The 22,640-nt window shown below is 46.5% G+C and overlaps 2 protein-coding genes across 2 annotated transcripts in view; one reads left to right on the top strand and one right to left on the bottom strand.

Annotated features, from left to right (window-relative positions):
- Positions 1-1,506: 1,506 nt before the first annotated feature.
- Positions 1,507-5,164, top strand: LOC130127202 (T-cell leukemia homeobox protein 3-like). Its single transcript, XM_056296775.1, has 3 exons — positions 1,507-1,933; positions 3,154-3,391; positions 4,981-5,164. Exons 1-3 carry the CDS (start codon positions 1,507-1,509, stop codon positions 5,162-5,164), a joined length of 849 nt encoding a protein of 282 aa, XP_056152750.1.
- Positions 5,165-8,023: 2,859 nt separating this feature from the next.
- LOC130127213 (Kv channel-interacting protein 1-like) overlaps positions 8,024-22,640 on the bottom strand; it is a 49,414-nt gene continuing 34,797 nt past the window's right edge. Inside the window, exons 2-8 of the mRNA XM_056296786.1 lie at positions 14,592-14,716; positions 14,314-14,383; positions 14,146-14,216; positions 10,637-10,744; positions 9,763-9,867; positions 9,278-9,340; positions 8,024-8,852 (exon numbers count right to left, since the gene is read on the bottom strand). Of these exons, the coding sequence (XP_056152761.1) occupies positions 8,805-8,852; positions 9,278-9,340; positions 9,763-9,867; positions 10,637-10,744; positions 14,146-14,216; positions 14,314-14,383; positions 14,592-14,716 (590 nt within the window). The 3' untranslated portion in view covers positions 8,024-8,804. The remainder of the gene's footprint in view (positions 8,853-9,277; positions 9,341-9,762; positions 9,868-10,636; positions 10,745-14,145; positions 14,217-14,313; positions 14,384-14,591; positions 14,717-22,640) is intronic.

The raw sequence follows: 22,640 nt of genomic DNA on the forward strand, positions 1-22,640 counted from the left end.
GGCGATTCACTCATTTTAAATTGCGTAATAAGCCTGTAATGCAAGATATTAGATAAAACAACAGGTAATAGGGCCTATTTGTCGAGAAATTCCCCTCGGTATTAGAACATAAAGGCTCGCTGGAGTCAGTCGTTTTGTGCGGGGGTTAAAAGGCAGCCATCCTGATGGGGTTATTTATAAGGGTAATGTGTTTTAACCGGTGAAACAGACACAACGGGTCGGGGTGCTAAATGAATATACACGGCTCCAAACGGAGCCATCGCTTTGCTCGCAGATGTGTTTGCTGGTAATGACGTCGCCACGGCCGCGTTTGGCCTGGCCTGAGACAAGTCCGGAGGAAATTACACAAGTCGGTGACTACGTTGAATCTTACCGGGGCAAGTGGCCCCTCGGCTTTGTTTTGTCTTGTCAGGCCATTTAATGTGTCACTGGCGACCGGAAACAACGCTAGGGCCCGTGCGGTACCGTTACGTGCTGATGTTTCACCTGACTTAGTTGCCGTTCAACTGTTAAGAGGTGACGCAAACGTGCGACTAATTTCCCCCGACCGAGTTGGACGTGCGTAATTTTACACGTGTGCGTAATTACAATAATGGCAATTTCGTTGCCATTATTTGTCGAAAACAGAGCAATTAGCAGACAGGCTATGCGGATAATTTGTTGTAAACTGTGTTTTCCTTGATCCCCCCCCCTTTTAACAGACAGCGATGGTGGACATTTCCCAGAGTGAACGAGGAAAATAAATGTCCTTGTTGTACAGACTGGGCATAAAGTCGTCTTACATATTAAATACCAGACAAAATTTCTTCGTTTTAGTTATTGCTTTGAAAATTCTTCACATTTGATATAGGGACATTTACCCAACAGTCAGTAATATATATATATATATATATATATATATATATATATATATATATATAAACCCATTAAGTTAGGTTTATACATCTGCACACATATATACATATATGCTTATTTTTCTCGAAAAGTACTGGTTCTACTAGTTTAGGTAACTACAGGCTTCACACTACCCATAAAGGTCACGTGGACAACCTATATGCGCAATTTTCCATTTAGACTGAAAAGTAGCGATGGAAAAACCTTGGTTACCGTGCCAAAACATACCCCCTATTAAAATTCAATCAGTCGTCCCTGCGCCAGCCAATGAAATGTGGGAGCGATGGAGGAGGACGGTGACATTAGGCTGCGAGCTGCGAGACAGAAGCTGAAAGGGGAGCAAAACGTCACATCTCACCAAGCGCTCGTCAAACTTTCACCGGCGCGCGCAAGGGGGGGAGAAGGAAAAAAAGAAGAGAGGCAAGTGTCTTCCAAATGGGGCCTGTTTAGACACCAAGGACCGGGTTTGGCTTCGGCACCGACGACTGGATAACACGATGGAGACCCTACCAGTGCTTACTCCGGGAACAATTTGACGCATCTGAAATTTGAAATCGCCTCTCATTTCTCCCCCCCCCTTTTTTTATTTTGCTATTGAGCGGGTTGGGGGAAATGGAGCAAGCACCCAGCGCAGCGAGCCCTCCGCCTAAACCGGCCCATCACGAGCCCATCAGTTTCGGTATCGACCAGATTCTGGGAGCCGGTACGGAGCCAGAGAATGGACGGACCGCCGGCAGCCAGAGTAGTTCGGATTTAATGAACGGGGATGGGTACTACAGCTTGGGGAGCCCGACCGGAGCCGGTGCACCCTCCTACGCCGCGCTCTCCATCTCCCTCTCCGGGATGGTGCCCTCGGCGGAGGCGTCAAGTTCGTACGGAGATAGCAGAAGTCTGGGCAGCCGAGGGGTGATACGGGTCCCGGCACACAGACCCGTGACGGCCCCGGGGCCCCCAGCCCCCGTCCAGGGCTCCGTCCCCGGCTTTGGAGGACTGTGTTTCCCGTGGATAGGGAACAGGTTCGCGAAGGACAGAATATCAGGTAATCACACATTGATATTTCCGTGCGAGTCAAATAGCCGCATCAAACCTTTCCCTAAAATTGAACATCCGGACCAAGTTTCCAGAAATCCCACAAATGACCGAGTTACATGGTTTAGATCCTATTTGTCAAAAAGAGCTGTATGGAAATATTTTTAGCTCATGTGTTTCAATCCTAGGTTGAGTTTGTTACCCGTATAGCTTATATCCTATATCATAAGTCCATCCAATTAAATGTAGCCTTTTCACTATATATATATATATATATATAATTAGAAATGTGAATGGGATATTTCGACCCTATGTGTTGCTGATAAACAAGGAAACTGACCATCCTATTAAACGTACCCTGTCTTACTTGCGTTAGAAATGAGATATTTCAAGACGTTTGCTGACAAGCCAGGAAACCGAAAGCTGCACCTGTCTACAAAATAAGCTGTATTTTCGTGTGAAGACGATTTAAGAAGTTGCAAATTAAATGGTTTCTTAAATGTCTGCCGAAAAGGGAAAAAAATCAACAAAGCGATGCCATGATAACGCACTGCAGTGACCAAGGCATGAGAAAAAGTACTTTGGTAAATAACAGAGAAGATTATAATTCTGTGTAAATGTGGCGGAGTAAAGACGGTGTAACTCCTTTTTATTCGTGATGAGCTCGTGCAGAAGAGATCAACGGTCCAAATAAATAAAGACATGCACGGACTAGGTCACGCAGCCTTCACGGCCTATGACAAGCTTGCACGGGCTGCAGAGGCTAATTATTCTATTTTGGAAAATAACGGAAGGTTGCAACTCTTCTCTCGTTGAAACCTACAATCAGTTTAACTCGTTTCTACTCGTTTATTCGTTCTTTTCTGGTTTGTTACTTTCCCCCCTTCTTTTCTCTCCACTTTGCTGTTGTAAGTCATACGTGTTATGACTGCGAGGAGGGGGAGGGGGGCACGTTCAAGTTCATGGTCGTGTAGACAGTGACATGACGTTCGTGATATAGTTATGTTTTTTTGTTTTTTTTAATCCATATATACGCCTTGTTTTTAAAAGAAAATAAGCAAATAGGCAACTCACGGGTTGTGACATGAACAGGTATAATCTACACACGCTTCGCCCTTACTGTTCAAAAGAAGGCCTACGTGGGGGTTTTTGTGTGTGTTTCAGACACTGGCTTTTGTGTAGGCGTCGGGTCAACGCACACTCACCGGCTTGTCCCCTTTATTCCTCCAGCAGCCCTCGTTCCGTTCGCAGTCACCCGGCGGATAGGACACCCGTACCAGAACCGAACGCCCCCCAAGAGGAAAAAGCCCCGCACGTCCTTCTCCCGGGTGCAGATATGTGAACTGGAGAAGCGCTTCCACCGGCAGAAATACCTGGCCAGTGCCGAGCGGGCGGCGCTGGCCAAGAGTCTGAAGATGACGGACGCACAAGTTAAAACCTGGTTCCAGAACCGCAGGACCAAATGGAGGTCGGTTTTGTCAGACTTCGAGAAAGAAAGGAGAAGAAAAAAAACTATTGTTTTCGGTCAGAGTTTTACATATACGTACGTTAAATGCTGTCCGACATTGACCTTCGTCACCGTGTGAGCGGCTGGTCAACTGAGCAGCGCAGGCGGCCAGACTCTTTCAAAATGCGGCGCACGGGAAAAGTTTGCCGTCGGGGTTTCCTGGCAGAAAGCTTCCGGTCTTAACAGAAGCGTTCGGTTAGCTTAAGGTTAGTTTAGGTTACGGTACGCGTTAGGTTAAGGTTAGCGTTAGGTTGAGGCTAGGTTGACTGTTTGCTATCGGTTAGGTTGAGGGTTAGCTATCGGTTGGGTTAGGTTGAGGTAAGCGTTAGGTTAAGGTTAGCTATCAGTTGGGTTAGGTTAGGTTAGGCTGAGGTAAGCGTTATGTTAAGGTTATCGGTTAGGTTAGGTTAGGTTGAGGTAAGCGTTAGGTTAAGGTTAGCTATCGGTTAGGTTAGGTTGAGGTAAGCGTTAGGTTAAGGTTCGCTGTCGGTTGGGTTAGGTTGAGGGTTAGCTATCGGTTGGGTTAAGGTTAGATTAAGTTGATGTTAGGTTAAGGTTAGCTATCGGTTAAGGTTAGCGTTAGGTTGAGGGTTAGCTATCGGTTGGGTTAAGGTTAGATTAAGTTGAGCGTTTGGTTAAGGTAGCCGTCAGGTTAAGGTCAACGTTAGGTTGACGGTTAGCTATCGGTTAAGATTACAATTACATAAATTTAGGTCAGATTTAGGCAGGTCGTTTATTTGGCAGAAAGCCCTGAGGCCAAACTTCTCCCGTGTGCCGACATTTGGCCTAGCTGCTCTTGGTAAAACGCAAACTATCGTTCACCCCTGATTACATAACACGTGATTTCCTGTATGGTGCCCCCCCCCGAGACGATAAACTGATGCTAATGAACAAAAGTAGTCTTTATTGAAATTGAAGCGTAGATATTTTAGGGGAAATGGAAAAAAATCGTACTTTTTTGTGTGTGTCAAACACATTTAGAAAAGTATATATTTGAGAATGCCTGGGCTTGTTTGTATGAATTACTGTTTCTTTTAAACCCATCCAACTTCACGAGTGAACTCTTAATTTGGAGTGTTATGCAAAATCAAAATGAGCCTCAAAAAGTGTGGAAAAACAGGCTGCATTTAATTTAATGTCTGAGATTTTAGGATCTTTATTCCTTGTTATCGCGTTTGTCTCTATTTTCCCTCATATTTATCATTGTTTGCTGCTTTGCTAAATGAGATAAATCTCATTTTCATGATAAATTATACACAGACAACCGGGTGTCTTGGAGTACTGAAAGTTGTCAGGTTCCCCTTGCAACTAATTAATATACAACACTGATTTCAATGATTAGCACAACTGAACAGGGCAGACCAATTGTAAAATCAGCTGGGGTAGAGCTTGACTTGGAAGGAAGCCCTGCACTAATTGGGCCCCTATATGGCGCATCGTTTCGTATGTTTGTTTTCATGTGAAGTCTATTTTACCATTAAAGGGGGGGAAAACCCTCTATATTCTTGTCTCCCCATCTCACGCTTTCTTCTTTTTTTTAACTCCATCAGAAGACAGACGGCGGAGGAGAGGGAGGCGGAGCGCCAGCAAGCCAATCGCCTCATTCTCCAGCTGCAGCACTCCGCCCTCCAGAAGTCTCTGAGCGAATCAGCGGCCTCCGATCCACTGTGCGCTCATAACTCCTCCCTCTACGCCCTGCAGAACCTCCAGCCGTGGGCCGAAGACAGGGAATAAGAAGAAAGAAAAGAAAAGCACATTTTTTCATTATAATAAACAAACGCATGGTTATAGGCCTAAATAAAAGATGCAGACGCAACCAACTCTCTCTCTCTCTCGCACCTCGGAAGAACTCGTGCATTGAAATTCAACCGAGATAGACGCGAGCAGTATCTACGGGACATGTTTTTAACCTATAATGGAAGAAGAAAAAAAATAATTGCCTGACTGCAGAGACTGAATTGTTGCGAAACTGGACCACGAGGTTATGGTGAGTGACGTCGGTCGTACTGAAAGAGATAGAAAGAGATCGGTCACCGAGCTGGGAAGAACTTTTAAGAGAACATACGGATGCTGTTTGACACCACTTGTTCGCCATCTTCGCTTGTGTGGTTTTTTGTTTTTTTTTTGGGTCACACGGTGATCGTCTTCCAAGCCGTCTTCTTCCCTGTACCCCCTTCTGTCTCACATTAAGCAGCTGGAGGGGGAGCCCTCTCGCAGACTTAAAGGGGGTTTAAGTGGGCAGTTTATTCTCCGCTAGAGCTACTTGAATTATACATGATTGTTTAATGAAGGTGCTTTCTGCCAATGCAATCATTACTCTTTTCTTGTAAAGATAGACTGTGTACATTCACAATAGGATTTCTCTACGGTTAGTATGTAGGACAGAGGCCCTGGTAAATAGATAAATAGACCACTCCAGCACCTTTAAACCAGAGGGCCCATAATGGTCGTCTCTACCCCCCCTTTTTTTAATATCATGTCAGCAATATGAGAAGAGGATGTCACTCGAAAATTGTTCTCCAAAAACACACGGATGAAAATTTGGAAGAGCAGCTTTGCAAAAGGTGCCAAGGGTCCATTGACCTTTAGGCCTCATCTATGTAGTCCCTGCCCACACCAGCAACACGTATATATATACAACATATAGCAACACATAGTAGGTGGTGCAGAAACAAACAAATGCTACATCTCAACTATAACTTTTCAAGCAGTAAGAAAATACGCTAACAGGACAGCAACAGTACAGAAGAAGTGAAAGGGACGAAGTGGGGGAGTGCAAGTTGGTGAGTGAGGGAGAGATGCATGTTCAATAACGTGTTTTTGTTTTTTTTCTTCTTTTTTTTTTCTCCTCATATGCACATTTCTCATGCTTCATTTGTGGCCCAGGCTTGTTGGAATATTAGAGGAACAACATACCTTTTGTACTTAAGTTGCATATTGATGTAAATAACAATATAAATGGTTCTTGTGAATCTGTTTCCCATGTTTGTTTTTCCACTCGGCACGAAAGATGTTTAAAAATGCTACGATCGCAAGCTCTTACAGAGAACATGTAATAGGGTGGGGGGGAAACCAGCCGATAACTTATTTGAAAAGTTTATTGATAAATATATTAATTTTATACAATATTTCAATACACGCATGATCTCATTCTGACAGGTTTTCTCCGTCTGTCTACATCCCTGCCTGTGTGTCGGTCGGTCAGAACGTCTGTCTGAGCGTAGGAACCTTTTGAGAGGAGCCACGGCGTTTCTCTGCAAAGAAGTGTACAATAATACTGGTGGCACAGTGAGAGGACATGACAGCACATCAGTTATCAGTCAGTATCGTCGTGTTGCTCAGCCTCCAAAGCGATGGCTCTTGGTTGAAACATGGCTTCCATTCCTTCCGAGTCAGTGAAAAGGTCTTTACTCCCTCGTATCCCTCCCTACTCCTCATCTTTCTCCCTTTTTCCAATTCCCCCCACCACCACCACCACCACTCCCCCAGCTCTGCCTCTCCCTCACAGTGAAAGGTTGATCACTGAATGTCAATGTTTTTAGCAAAGATGGGAAAAGCCGGTGAAACTCGGCCCTCTGACGGGAGTGCGACTGCTTCTCTTGTCGAACTCGGTGGCGTGCTTTGACAGTGGCTGAAGCTGCAGCCTGGGCCGTCGTGTCCGGGGACACACTCGCCACGAGAGAGGGCGACATGCAAGCGTTAATGACACATTTTGATATACTGGCAAAACAAAACCACCACATATAGACACACGTGTACATGCACGCACACATACACGCATGAACACACATACACAAGTTTGTGCAGCTATCCTTATTAGGACATTGCATTGACTTCCATTCATTGTGGACAGCCTAACCCTAACCACTTCATGCCTAACCCTCACCTAACCCCAATTCACACCTTACCCGTAACCTTAACCAGGACCTCAGAAATGACGTTTTGCATCACTAGTGCCGGGCTTTGGTCCCCATGAAGACTACTGGTCCTGACAAGGTTAGTGTTTGTAAAAAAAAAAAAAAAAAAAGGTCTGCAAAAGGTAACAAAAATATGCGCGCGCACACACAGACACACACACACGACTTTTCAGTCCATGAGCATATCAACTGACAAAGACAGGGAATGATCAGACTAACAGACAGACAGAGGGATGGATAGGCAGACAGACACGACAGGCAGGCAGACAGGCAGGCAGACAGACCGCCATAAGTGACTGCAGACAGCAAGGAGAAGCCACAAACACAACAGCAAGTATCTACAGTAGCGTCGTCACAACATTGAAACACTGACACCACTCGAGCACAAACGGTATAGGAAGGCTTTAAATTCAGCTTTTCAGACAACCCTTTATAGACTACTGTCTGTAGCTCCTATTAGTAACTACATGTTTGAAAACACATGAGATGGCGCAATATGTCTGAAGATGCTCCATCTGGACCCGCGTTCTTGAATTAAAGCATCCTAGTGCAAAGTCTGCTTCCTTCATTTGTTTTATTCGCCGCTCGAAGGCGAATTTGTCTTTTGGTCGTGCAGTTGGTTGTATCTTGCTCAAGGGCACTCTGACAGTCATGACCCGAGGGGGATTAAACCCAAGCCACCTCTGTTGGTGGATGACCTCGGTAACCACCAGGTTTTATATGGCACATGTGCCAAATTCAATACATCCTCGAATACCTCACACTATCTACTTATCTCCCCAGGAGGTCGTCTCCTCATTTGTAGATAAAAGATCGTGAGGCTTAAAGGATCATTCTCATCCAAGTAAGGATCCTACCTAATTTGTTCCGGAGAACCTTTCGTGGTGGAAAGCAACGCCAAGCTGCTTTTACGAATCCCAGTCCTGATTCAAGATTTGTTTCAGTGTTAAAATCTTTCGGAAAAGCACTCGACTCAACATGAGCTGTGTTTCAGATCAGTATTTACACGATGGCTGAAAAAGATGCACTGTCTGAGAAGACGGTAACTTCAACAACAACATCAACTACATCAACAACAACAATAATAACAACAACAACAACAGCACGAACAGACGGGGAGAGATGGGGTATGAGAAGGGTACAGGTTCACAGAGGGTCAAATAAAGGTAAGGGGGTTCTTGGTGCCGAAGTCAAGACAAATCCCCTAACTAAGCATCATGATGGTTTGTTGCCACGGTAACGTTACAGCAAGAACACCTCCATACGGTTTTCATGGCAACATGTTGAAACTATGGTGACAGGAAGTCCCTCTTCTCTTTTCCTTTCAGCCGTACTGTTTTTGTTCTTTCGCGTGTCGGGATTCCGCTCCCTCTCCAACTTTTCCAACCTTTGTTCTCTCCTCCTCTCTCGATCTGAGCCGGTTCACCATCTCTCTCTCTCTCTCTCTCCTTTGTTATCTAGATGACATTTTCAAAGAGTTGTAGAGACCTCATGATGTTTTCATCCTGGGTGAATTGAGAAAATGGGGGAGGAAGTGAAAGGGTGACTGGAAAAGAAAAAGACGTCTGGCAAACACTCAGCTTTACCACTAGGGGGCAGTAAAAGCCCGTAAAAGAGATAAATAGTCTGCACAAAGGTCCATAAATTCCCACAGGGGACACAATCAATGATAGATTAACCAAAATAACTGCACGGAGGTCATACAAGTTTATTATGTGATGCAAAATTAAAGTACATCATGATATTTTGAATGTGCCAGAGGTGCCTGAGAGTGCGCCGCCTTTTGCCATCTATTTTGGAAAGCATGCAATTTGAGTATGTGTCAGAAAAAAAAATCCCGACATGAAAAGTTAAAGAGGACTTCAACACGAGGAGCCTTTATCATTCTAATATTTAAGAGTTAGAAGAGGGTATGACGAAGAAAGACTACCTCTTGACAAGAAAAGATGAATTCATCAAGCGTGACCACGCCGTCTCTGTTTTTGTCCATTTTCTGCGGAGAACATCACACATGCAGTTAAATTGTGTGTGTGTGTGTGTGTGTGTGTGTGTGTGTGTGTGTGTGTTACTGAACTGAGTGTTGTTTGTTGCTGAGCGGTGTTCTGAATGGATGCAGAACAGTGTTTTGGGTAATTTGGTGGCTCTGATCTGTAGATGTGGTTATGCTCACACTTGGGTGCTGCGGGGCCTTGCTCTTCGTCGGGAGCATTCATCATCCAGTGTACAGTGAATGAAAGTGCTGCTTTTGTAGCCCCATTGCTAGCTTTAATGAAATTGTTTTTCCCTGTTCCCTTTGTGCCACCGATGGATGTGTGGTCATGTTATGTCCACGGTACAATTTCGGTGCAGTGTTTGTGCCGCGGGCTGCTGTTTATTCCATGTCCAAATAAGTAAATAGTTCACGTGTGTGTGTACCTGGAAGAACGCATCCACATGCTGTTTGGGCGCGTCGGTCTTCAGGACAGGGTAGGTATACTTCCCCATCATATCATATATCGCTCTGACAATATCCGTCATCTCCTGGGAGACCGACAACACACATACAAATGTTATATTACACAGACAAACATCAGGCGGGCTGTCGCACACCAGGTGTTTAAATGATAAAAAGGAAAAACACAGATATGAAACTGATCAAATGATACACACACACACACACTCACACTCACACACGAGTTTCTGGGTGGCGTGGCAGTCTATTCCGTTGCCTACCAACACGGGAATCGCCAGTTCGAATCCCGGTGTTACCTCCGGCTTGTTCAGGGGTCCTTACAGACACGATTGGCCGTGTCTGCGGGTGGGAAACCGAATACGTCCCCCTGGTGAAACTCCTCACTGTCAGGTGAAAAGAAGCGGCTGGCAACTCCACATGTATCGGAGGAGGCATGTGGTAGTCTGCAGCCCTCCCCGGATCGGCAGAGGGGGTGGAGCAACGACCGGGACGGCTCAGAAGAGTGGGGTAATTGGCCAAGTACAACTTGGGAGAAAAAGGGGAGGGAAAAATCCAAAATAAAAAAAAACAAATGAAAAACCACACACACACACACACACACACACACACACACACACACACACACACACACACACACACACACACACACACACACACACACACACAATTACATTTAAAGGTGAGTGTATCATTGTCACAGTGTGATCCGATTCAGTTGCTGGAGTTTAAGCCTTGATCAATACTCACACACACACACACACACACACACACACACACACACACACACACACACACACACACACACACACACACACACACACACACACACACACACACCTCTTTGTTGATGTATCCATCTCTGTTAATGTCATACAGGTTGAAGGTCCACTGGAGCTTCTCTCTGACTGAACCCCTCAGCAGGATGGAGAGAGCTGTCACAAAGTCCTATTGACAGAAAGACATTATGATAAAGGGGCGATGGAATGGATGTGAAACCAGCAATATTGTTTCATCCAGGAACCTTCCAGAATAAAAGATTTTCACTTGGTCCAGCAGACAGGCGTTAATTGGTGCATAATATAGTGATAGGCGATAGTTTGCATTCTTGAATAAATGATTTCTGACACATTCATCCTAAGCCAGAATTACTGGGTTTGTCATACATAATAAAAATCCAATTCCCCTCACCCTTTTTCTCCCCAATTGTTTCCGGCCAATTACCCTACCCTTCTGAGCCATCCCGGTCGCTGCTTCACCCCCTCTACCGATCCGGGGAGGGCTGCAGACTACCACATGCCTCGTCCGATACATGTGGAGGGAGGATTCCCCCCAGTCCCCCCTGAACAGGCTCCCCGACCGACCAGAGGAGGCGCTAGTGCAGCGACCAGGACACATGCCCACATCCGGCTTCCCACCCGCAGACATGGTCAATTGTGTCTGTAGGGATGCCCGACCAAGCCGGAGGTAACACGGGGATTCGAACCGGCGATCCCCGCGTTGGTAGACAACAGAACAGACCTCTATGCTACCCAGATGCCCCCATAAGAATCCAATTCTAATGAAAGAAATGACTCAGGCCTCTGGCTTTTTATTTAATCGAAGGATAAATAACTAAAAAGCAAGAGCCAAACCTGCATGGATGAGGGCTAGCTTGTCAAAGTCGTGGACTAGCTGCATGATGAAGAGTGTGTTTATAAGAGTTCAGTTTGTCCTAAAACAGCATATTTGGCTCTGAAAGCAAAAGGCTGTCGTGCAAAGAGGCAAGACTTCAAGAAACAGAAAATCGTGAAATGGCTCTTAGAGGATTTGACTCAAACATGAAACATGTCGTTGTTTATATATTGTCATTATGTAACAAGTGCATGTTTAGAACAGCCACAATCTATTCAGGCCTAATTAATATTGAACCCAATTGCCAATTATTCTAAAACCAAGCTAATTAACTCAACCTCAGCATTAACCTCTTTCAAAGCAAAACGATTTTGAAACACAGAAAAGTGTTTATTTTTTTAGACAGAAGTTGGGAGCACCACGTACGTGTCCACACTAGAGCCAACAGACAGTTTACATGAGGCTGTTCAGCCTTGGCGCCAAACAGTGTCTTCGAATCACAGACGGTTGGATCAGTTCATCTGGACACAACATTTATTGAGAGAAACGTTTCATCGCTCATCTAAGTGACCTCTTCAGTCAGATATCCTCACCCTTATGAACTGTACAGTGGTACAACGATTGGTTTCATACGCAAATTTCTGTGACCATTAACTAGAGTTTCAATGGCAATGTGTACTATTCACAGAGGATTTTTTTTTTAGATACTTTATTGATCCCCGTAGGGAAATCACGCTCTGCATTTAACCCATCCTAGCTGTGTAGCTAGCAGCAGTGGGCAGCCACCGTGCAGCACCCGGGGACCAACTCCAGTTCGTCTTGCCATGCCTCGGTCAGAGGCACAGACAGGCGTATAAAACCTAACATGCATGTCTTTTGTGATGGTGGGGGAAAACCGGAGCACCCGGAGAAGACCCCCCGCAGACACGGGGGGAATACGCAAACTCCATACAGAGGACGACCTGGGAGACCCCCAAGGTTGGACAACCCTGGGGTTTGAACCCAGGACCTTCTTGCTGTGAGGTGACAGCACTAACCACTGCGCCCCCGTGCCGCCAGAGGAATGGGGTTTTTTTTGGGGAGGGGGTGAGGGGGGACATCGAATGTTTGCAATCACAGCATTGTAAGATGGCGACAGATGTACTCTTAACCCCCCTCCTCGTTCAAGGGTGGTCGTTCCCTCTTCACATAGATGGCCTCTTTGACTCCCCATTCAAACCAGTCTTCCTCCCTATCAAGGATGTGCACATCCTCATCCTTGAAAGAGTGGCCACTGGCCTGTAGATGGGTGTAGACTGCGGAGTCCTGGCCTGACGTGTTAGCTCTTCTGTGTTGTGCCATCCTCTTGGCCAGCTTCTGTTAAGTTTCACCAATATACAAGTCACAGCAATCCTCCTGGCACTTAACAGTGTACACTATATTGCTCTGTTTGTGCTGGGGGCCCGATTGAGGAGGGGGTCTAAGAGTACATCTGTCACCATCTTACAATGCTGTGATTGCAAACATTCCCAAATCCTCCACAGAGGATTTGGGAATACAAATGGCCATTGTAACTCTAGTTAATGGTCACACCCATATCTACATATGAAACTGATCATTGTTTTTGGCCCTTATGCAACTGCACTGTTTATAAGGGTTGGGATACCTGCAGTCAGTTGAGATTGGAGCGGTCACTTAGGGCCCAGACACACCAAACTGACTAGTGGCAACAAAGGCTGATTGTTGCATTGCCTCACGTCGCCTGCCGTCTGGGCCAAAAAGTAGCACTTGAACACACCGCAAAGACTATAACTGACGACCAACTAGCATGTGCATTGTGCACTGATTTGCTAAGCTGAACAGACAATCAGAGTGACCTCTCTCACCAAGGTCACTCAACATCTCTCAACATGCTGAATCAGCCAAAAAGCTGCCAACAGAGGTCCGACTAGTGCTGATGGTGCGGGCACACCACAAAAACTAGGGTCACAGACACTCACCAACGGCCTGACATTGGCCGACGGCCGACCGTCGGCCTGGTGTGTCAGAGCCCTTAGATGAGTGATGAAACGTATCTGTCCATAAATGTTATGTCCAGGTGAACTGATCCACCTTTCTGTGATTTTCTGATCTGCATTAATGAGCATGCATAAAGAATGTCTCAAATGTTTCCTCAACACTGGATCACTTAAGTTATATTGGAAAATACAAACTCAAACACGGTCCATTCTCGTTTGCTACAAAAGTCAAGCATCAACATTTAGCACATATGCAGCCTAGTTTTGGCCCAATAATGGTTACGAGGGAAACTTGATCGTCACCTATTGAAAAACGAAATCTGAAACTGCTTAATCCTTAAAATGCTACAGAAAGTGACACTAAGCAAACTAAGTAGCTTTGTGGCTAACGTTTGTTCGGAGAAATTTCAGAGGAGTCATAAGTGACAGAGTTATTTGGGACTTCTGACATAAGTAACCCGATTAGGATGATACCAAGCTTATAAACAATCCCTTATATCCACTGTACTTACTTTAATATCCTAGATCAAAATATTCTCCTGAGCCTTAAATTGATCTACATCCTTGTTAGCCCCATGCTACAAAGGCTCTGTACGTACAGCATGAGGCCTGCTGCATGTAGAAGACTCAGCTATTCCACATGTGCAGCCTTATGTTAACTACATGAAAGAACAGCACCATAAAAACAAACAAGCTTGGGAACAAAATGTGAGCGATAGAAACATGTCTTTTGCAAACCTCAAACTTGATGGCGCCATTGTGCGTCGTGTCAAAAGCGTTAAACAGGTAGTGTGCGTAGGTAGTGGCATCTGCACAAAAAAAAAGAGGGCACGAGCCGCTGTCAATGCGCTGACTGAAAACTGATCAGAACAACAACACATGCATGCACGGTCCAACACACCCTACCTCCATGTGGAAAGAACTGAGAGTAGATTTGCTTGAAAGTTTCCTCGTTCACCACGCCACTTGGACACTCCTGCAATGATGGGGGGGTGGAGAGAGTCAGTGGGTGGAGGAGATGAAGGTGAAGGGAAAAAGAAAATATCAGAGGGGTGCTGGAATTCACCCTGACCAATCCCCAAGGGAGGGTCAGATGGAGGTGGGCAGTGAGTAGTGGAGAGAGGAGAGAGTGACATTGGAAGAATTAATGATATGTACACAGGTCCAGATGTACTGGCCCTTACATTCTTAAAGCCCCGGTAGAGCACTTGCAGCTCCCGCTTGCTGAAGTTGGTCTGTGCCTCCAACTGGTCGAGGCCCTCTGGCCTATGACACACCATGGTCATCTCCAAGTCATCGTCTATCTTGTCTGTGGATGCACATAAACACAAATGCACAAACAGACATTTTTTTATTCCTTGCACATTCACCAATAATACTACAGAATAGTAGAGAAGGATGTGGATAGGCAAAGACAGAAGGGGCTCAAAATCAGTGGAGGGAATTATCTTGACTGCACATATCGAACACACAACAACGCGACACTGAGTCTATTTAGCTAGCTAGCTAGATAGCTAGCTAGCTATCTCATTTTCTTTCCCTCTGATCATCTTGTTCCCATCTTCCCCGTGCCTGCCTTGCTCCCTTTTAATGTCTGATGAAGTAGTAATGAAATTAAAATCCTGACTGAAAAGAAAGGAAGGGAAAAGGTGAGGATGGAGGAGATGGAGGTGTACAGGGGTAGAGGTCAATGTAATAGCTTGGCCCTATCATTAACACCTCATTATTTCACCCGCTGGAGGGGAGGAGAGATAGGATGGAGAGAGAGAGAGAGATGTGCACACCCATCTTTCTCCATCTCTCTCTCTTTTCCTCCCTCATACCTCATATCACAGACCTCATCTCCCTCTTTTTGTGCAATCCTTTTATGTATCTCTCCCTTCATCCCCCTCTCATAGACACATAAATCCACATGCACACGTATGCAGACAGACACAAACGCTCACGCACTCAGCCCCTGCAGGTTCTTTGTTTCTTCAGCTGAGCAAGTCAGTCTTTGTCAGTGTCACATTAGTGGGAGGTGGAAAAAAGCTGACTCTGCTCAAGGTGAGGTCCCTCACACCCAACTCCCGCTGGCCCAGTGGTATGTATATAAACACACACACACACACACACACACACACACACACACACACACACACACACACACACACACACCATATGGGAGCATGCACACGCCAACATGTGCATGCACATACACACTCTTGGTTAGCATATGGCTCATGCATATATCACTTCAGACTGGCACTCCTTTCCCATTAGAGCTCCACTATGACTCCATTGTCCATACTATGGATTTGTCTCTACTGGCACAGTCACCTTCACGCTCCAGTCTCATCCCATAAGGCACGTCAGCTCATTATATGTCATTGAATAGCAAAATGTACGATCTCTCTTAAAGGGAAAGCACCTGGCGCAGCCTCTATTACAGAGAAAGTCACGCCGGCCCCGTGCAAGAGTTTCAAGGTACCGGTGTTGTGCAAGATTAATATGTGTGACAGCTGTCAAAGCGCTGACGTTATAAGGCATCATAAATATGAAGTTTGGTACCTTTTTTCTTTTTCTTCCTTTGGATTTCCCCCCCTTTTTCTCCCCAGTTGTATCTGGCAAACCACCCCACTCTTCCGAGCTGTCCCGGTCGCTGCTCCACCCCCTCTGCCGATCCAGGGAGGGCTGCAGACTACCACATGTCTCCTCCGATACATGTGGAGTCGCCAGCCATTTCTTTCCACCTGACAGTGAAGAGTTTCACCGGGGGGACGTAGCACGTTGGAGGATCACACTTTCCCCCCAGTTCCTCCTCAGGCACCCCCGACCGACCAGAGGAGGCGCTAGAGCAGCGACCAAGACACATACCCACATCCGGCTTCCCACCCACAGACACGGCCAATTGTCTGTAGGGATGCCCGACCAAGCCGGAGGTAACACGGGGATTCGAGCTGGCGAGCCCCGTGTTGGTAGGCAATGGAATAGACCACTACACTACCTGGATGCCCCGTTGTTTGGTATTTTGAGAGGATCCAATATGCCATAACAAACAGCGTGTGTAAGCTAAAAGTTTCATCTTTAGTCATAGAAGATTTGTAATTGGTTTAATGTATGCGTCAGCGCACAGTTAATGCACCATTGTGTCATTTTTCCATGTCTTTTATTGTGTAACGTGATATTATGGTACATCATAGTATTGTGAATCTGAAATGGATGCTTCGAAATGTATACCCCTTGACTGTCACCATTATTGACCCGAAGAGAAGTGAAAGGTTTCCAGCTGTGGAACTGTATTCTATGCTGCGGCTAAATAAAGTTTAGCGTTGGAGACAGAAAGGCCTTCAATGTGGTCAGTGCAGCTGATGCAGCGTTTCCAGAGCCGCGATATTCTGAAAAACACACCCCGTCTCTTTGTCCTTTGTTTGTTTGTTTTTTGCCTGCTCTTGGCTCAGTTGCAAGCAATGGAGGGAACGTTTGTAAATACCCACACAAAAGATGGTTTTATTGTGTCCAACATCACAGAGATGAAAAATGGCGCAAAACAATAATGCTGAAGCGGGGCGTCTGGGTAGCGTAGCGGTCTATTCCGCTACCTACCAACACGGGGATCGGCGGTTCGAATCCCCGTGTTACCTCCGGCTTGGTCGGGCGTCTCTACAGACACAATTGGCCGTGTCTGCGGGTGGGACGCCGGATGTGGGTATGTGTCCTGATCGCTGCACTAGCGCCTCCTCTGGTCAGTCGGGGCGCCTGTTCAAGGGTGGGGAGGGGGAACTGGGGGGAATAGCGTGATCCTCCCACATGCTACATCCCCCTGGTGAAACTCCTCACTGTCAGGTGAAAAGCAGCGGCTGGCGACTCCACGTGTATCGGAGGAGGCATGTGGTAGTCTGCAGCCCTCCCCGGCTCGGCAGAGGGGGTGGAGCAGCGACCGGGACGGCTCTCAAGAGTGGGGTAACTGGCCGGGTACAACTGGGGAGGAAAAAAAGGGGGGAGGGGGAATCCAAAAAATAACAAAATAATAATAACAATAATGCTGAAGTTGCTGCTGACAGGCGTAGGGGTGAGAGAAGCTGGACCTTAAAAGTTTCAGTGGGTTGAGTCTATGTGGATGGCGTAGCCCTGGTTATGTAATAAGTATCTTCATAACCATTCCACCATCCGATACATCCCTACGTCCCTGTTGCACCATGTGCATAATCTCCATCAGCATCAACGAACAGCAAATGTGTCGTACCACCAGCATCACCAGAACATGGCTTGTAGGAGTACCAACGGCAATATTTTGGTCTCGGTAGACTCATTAGGAGTGTGTGAGTCGACAAATGGTTTGGACAACTGCTCGCCTGGCAACGTGTCCGCTGGAACAGACAGACTCGCTGGCCGCAGAAAGACATCGACCTGAATTCAGCTGGTGGCTGGTAATGCATTAAAGTCAGCATGACTTACACACAACCCACGGCTAAACATTACACTTTATCGGTCAGATTGCTCCGAAATCAACAAGCAGGCTCCGTTTCACATGCAGGGGGACGGACGCACGTCGATGAACGCTCACGTAACAGTGCAAATAGTCGCCGTGCATGTCCACCGCCAACAAATTTCAGGTGTCAAACGTGCAGACACCCGAGTCCAACTGCACCTCTCATCTCTAACTCACCCTCCACCGTGATGACTCCCAGAGTGTGCAGCATTTTGACGGCCCCACAGCACAGCAGGATGATGGCCGCGGCATGTAGGCTGTTATCGCCCTGCTGCTCTTTGTCCATCCCTGTCACTAGCACAGTCCCTATCTGTATCTGTAGTGAACTACACTCTTCTCTCTGTGTTGTCCTCCACTTTTCTTTGGCTTCCGTTGCCCAGCTTTGACTTCTACTACGCAAACATGTAAAACAAATGCAATGATCTGTAAATTCGCTACAAAGACATAGTCACTAAGAAAAATAGCCTTTTAAGCTCTATCGAACTCACATTGGCTATAGCTCTGCAACTTGCAAAACTGCCAGCAGTTCAGACGAGGTTACCCCTGCTGTCCCCAGCTAAACTGTAGTCTCTCTCTCTCTCCTGTCGTTTCCCCGTTACACCACTGTCTCCCATCCTCAGTATCTCTAGTCTCCTTTCCTATGGTGGACTCAACATCACTTCACCTGGCTCTCTAGCTCTCTTTCTGATCCCCTTCTCCCTCACTCACTCCCTGTTCCCCTGGGTCCCCCCCCCCCTCACTCTCAGTTGTATTGTCCTTCACTCTTTGCGATCAAGGCTTAAACTCCAGCGACTGAATCGGACCACACTGTGACAATGTTACACTCACCTTTAACTGTAATTGTGTGTGTGTGGGTGTGTGTGTGTGTGTGTGTGTGCGTGTGTGTGTGTGTGTGTGTTTTGCATGTGTGTGCAGGGGTATGATGGGGGGACATGGTTGGCGGTAGGGGACACATGTACGTGCAAGCATCTGCACTTGATAACTGAGCCCATTAAGACACACAATTTTAACTAGACAAGGGTTCATTTACCCCAATGGGATTTTCTGCCCCAAACCTGTGTTCCCCTGATTCTCTCTCGCTATAGACAACTTATAAACAACTGAACCGATCACAGCAAGTTAGACATGGGGTTTGTAGGGCTTGAATATGTGTACACGTTTTACCCTCAATAAACCAGTAGAGGGCAGTAGACAATAACAAATTCCAATGCTGTTATTTGACAACGTTTCAAGTTTAAATTGGTTTTAGAGTTTATCATGCATTATACAGGATGTTTTTGGTGATGTACTCTTTAATATAGTGATGCTGCACAGGAAGACAAAAATTGGGCTATTATAAAAAGGGAGGTCCTGCACACTGTGATATATATATAGTGCTACGCTTCCAGTTTAACATAGTGTGTGAACTACGACGAAACACCGAGAAATCACCAAAGAAATATTCAGTATCTATCTGATGTGACGAGTTACTTCGCCTTTGTTCGGCCGAGCACCTGGCTGCAGCCTGCAGAATGGGGGCGGGGTTCCATGTCGAACGTTTAATCCCACCCACCCATCCCTAACCCCAACCCCAAGCCTGCTTAACCCCGCCCAAACCCAAGTCCAAACCAATGAAATTGACGTTTCAACCTGCCCAATTTTGACAGTTAAACCAATAAAATCAAACGGTGGGCGGGATTAAAAGTTTTAAATTGAACACCGCCCCGTTGTGGGGGAAGTACCGGAAGTAAGCAAGCCGCCATTACTGCGGTGGTCTCGCCACATAATACGCGCGCGCCGTCATAAGTAGTGTCCGATTTTCTGTTTTTACCTTAACTTTTTATGTCACAACGATGCTGACAAGGAGTTCGGGAGGAACCTGCGCAGCTCTCAGCTACTCCAACAGCAGTGACTTGTTTGTTCCCCTGACGTGGGTGTAAAATGAAGCTATCATTGGAAAATGAGTTGAAGTGTTGCCACTTGTTGACTGCAGGGGGCTCCGTTTCATCGAGGTTTCCCGCAGAGCTGGGAATAGAAAGGCTGCTTTATTTACCGCCTTGTAAACAAACTAAGGGCACTGGGCGAAATTTAATTATATCTGAATTTGGTAGCAGGAGGAGCACTCAGCTGAATTTGATGAGGCAAATTTCTAAGGGCCCAGGAGTGGAAAAATCACTTCCAAGCCACTTAGTAAAATAAGTGAAGCCTTTCGGTTGTTTGCTGAAGCCTTGGGATGTATTCAGTTTCTCTCACATTTTTCACATTGTGATAATTATTGGTTCTCAAATTAGCACCAGTCAGAAGCATTACTGTTCAGTTCAAGGCAGTAGTATTTGTAACAGCCCTTGATCGCAGTTAAGCGGTCAATGCCAATGGATGACACCCTGACACCCTCGATTCAGATGCGGAAAAACTCATATGAAAACCTTTTCAGGGAAAAGAAAATGGGAGAAAAATCCGGGGAGCACCAGAGGAGGGGTCCCTCTCCCAGGATGGATAGGCGTAAAATGGGTGCCGAGGGAGCAAGGTAGACTGTGCAGTTATATATTTAGAAATAAAACAGTTAATGAAAAGCACTCAATGGCTACACAACGGCACATAAAGCATCCTCCCCAAATGTCGCCGCAAGGCAGCGCCGTGCCATGCAGCATCAAGAACACATGCCACAGATGAGCCCTGCATAGAGCTCTCACACAAACATCACACACTCACACAAAAAGAGAGAGTGCAGAGCAAGAATGATGGGTGATGGGGGATTTCACGAATAGTGAAGAAGAGGTCATGATTAAGACAAAAAGCCGTACAGGAGTCTCCAAGGAGGTCAAGGCCTGGGTCAACGGGAAAAGAGACAACCCTTGAGAAGCTTTACAACCTGCTAAGCACTTTGAGGCTCTGGGAACAAAGAGGGGGCAGGAACTTTGGGGAACGGAGGGCGCTGGTCAGTCCGTAAGCCTCTATAAGGGCTGACAGATAAGACGGAGCAAGGCCATGTAGTATTTAATACATAACTAGTAACACTTAAATCAGATCTAAAGGTGATGGGGGGGGAAAGACACGCAATTTCACCAAACTTTCTAGTTTCAGTCAAGACTGTTACAGCAGGGGGTAGCGTCCGGGTAGTGTAGTGGACTATTCCATTGCCTGCCAACACGGGGATCGCCAGTTCGAATACCCATGTTACCTCCTGCTTGGTCGGGCATCCCTACAGACACAATTGGCCGTGTCTGCGGGTGGGAAGCCGGATGTGGGTATTTGTCCTGGTTGCTGCACTACTGCCTCTTCTGGTCAGTCAGGGAATAGCATGATCCTCCCACACGCTACGTCCCCCTGGTGAAACTCCTCACTGTCAGGTGAAAAGAAGTGGCTGGCGACTCCACATGTATCGGAGGAGACATGTGGTAGTCTGCAGCCCTCCCCGGATCGACAGATGGGGTGTCGCAATGACCAGGGCAGCTCGGTAGAGTGGGGTAATCGGCCGGATACAATTGGGGAGTAAAGGGGGGGAGGGAGGTGTTGCATCAGCATCCCCCCCCCTTAAGGGTTCTCGATGCTAGCACATGTCAGTCTGTAGAAAAGGATGTTGATCTATTCTGAATATGATAAACACATGAATAAGGGTCTGGCATCAGCAACTGGCAGGAAAGATTGAAGCCATCTTGAGAGCGTCGCTTCATCTCCTGGAATGTCAGGTGCTTCTGTATGAAATAAACACATCCCACAGCAGAAACCATCGCATGGTCATTTTGCGGTGGCATTGTATTGAAGTTGGGGGGGGGAAGCAATCTTGGGGGTTTCTCGAATGTGTAACCCAAAAGAAAGAGTGGGATTGAAAGCAACGCCAAGATTTGTAACTGAGGCGCCCCGGGGATCCCACACTTTCAGTACCTCACTTTCAGTATCACCTGCTGTGATACGACCTACACACAGTGACAAACAGGGTTGTGGAGCGAGTAACGCCGGGGCTCCATCAGCCCTGCAAGCCTCACTCCAGGAAGTAATGGAGAACATTCCCAATGTTGCTCATCTGAAACATTTCAATTATTTAATAAATACATGTTTCCTTTGCCTTGAGTAGGACGTCATCACTGTTAATGCCCGTCTCCGTGACCCTCGGTAAGGATAAGCGGTTTGGATAATGAATGAAGTACTCGTCTCGCTCCTTTGAGTAAAGAGCTGAAATTGTGAAAAGTGCCAGTCACTCTAGCAGGGAATGTGCTGTATAGCATATGCAAGGCTCAGCGCTTTCGGTTTTTAATTTTTCAAAGCCATCCAGCATGCCGAACTTCGCCGCAAGAGGGCACTGTTACATAACCCCACACGAGCAGGAACAACCTTTTGGATCCGTGGAAACATAAAATCCGGGTGAAAATCAGTTTAAAAATCTGGGTATTTTTCGGGGAAAATCGGTAAAAACCGAAAACGCTGAGCCTTGAGTACATGGCACTGTTTATTACTGTTAACAAGTCGTTTTATTTCTACTGTATGAAGATGAGCTAGCTTCTGATACGGGGGGGGTGGCGCCCTGGTGGCTCACCTGGTAGAGTGCGGACAACAAAAGGCGGAGTCCTTACCGCAGTGGCCTGGGTTCGAACCCGGGCCGGGCCCGTCTCTCTCTCGGCTATCGCTATCAAATCAAGCTTCTGATACGGAGAATCCCGGCATGATTCATTCTGCACAAACCGGGCCGACTTGCAGCCCAGAAAGGCAGAGATGATGACTAAACCCTTAACGGGAGAGCCATCATGAAAGCATCGGCAGATCTCTCCGAATATCGGGATCTGCA

Source organism: Lampris incognitus, chromosome 1 (genome assembly GCF_029633865.1).
Source record: "Lampris incognitus isolate fLamInc1 chromosome 1, fLamInc1.hap2, whole genome shotgun sequence".
NCBI lineage: Eukaryota > Metazoa > Chordata > Actinopteri > Lampriformes > Lampridae > Lampris > Lampris incognitus.

Bases quoted from the DNA above. Each gene is read 5' to 3' on its own strand.
- LOC130127202 (XM_056296775.1), top strand. From the start codon at position 1,507: ATGGAGCAAGCACCCAGCGCAGCGAGCCCTCCGCCTAAACCGGCCCAT. The intron at 1,934-3,153 runs GTAATCACACAT...TTATTCCTCCAG, and splicing joins CGCGAAGGACAGAATATCAG to CAGCCCTCGTTCCGTTCGCA. The intron at 3,392-4,980 runs GTCGGTTTTGTC...TAACTCCATCAG, and splicing joins AACCGCAGGACCAAATGGAG to AAGACAGACGGCGGAGGAGA.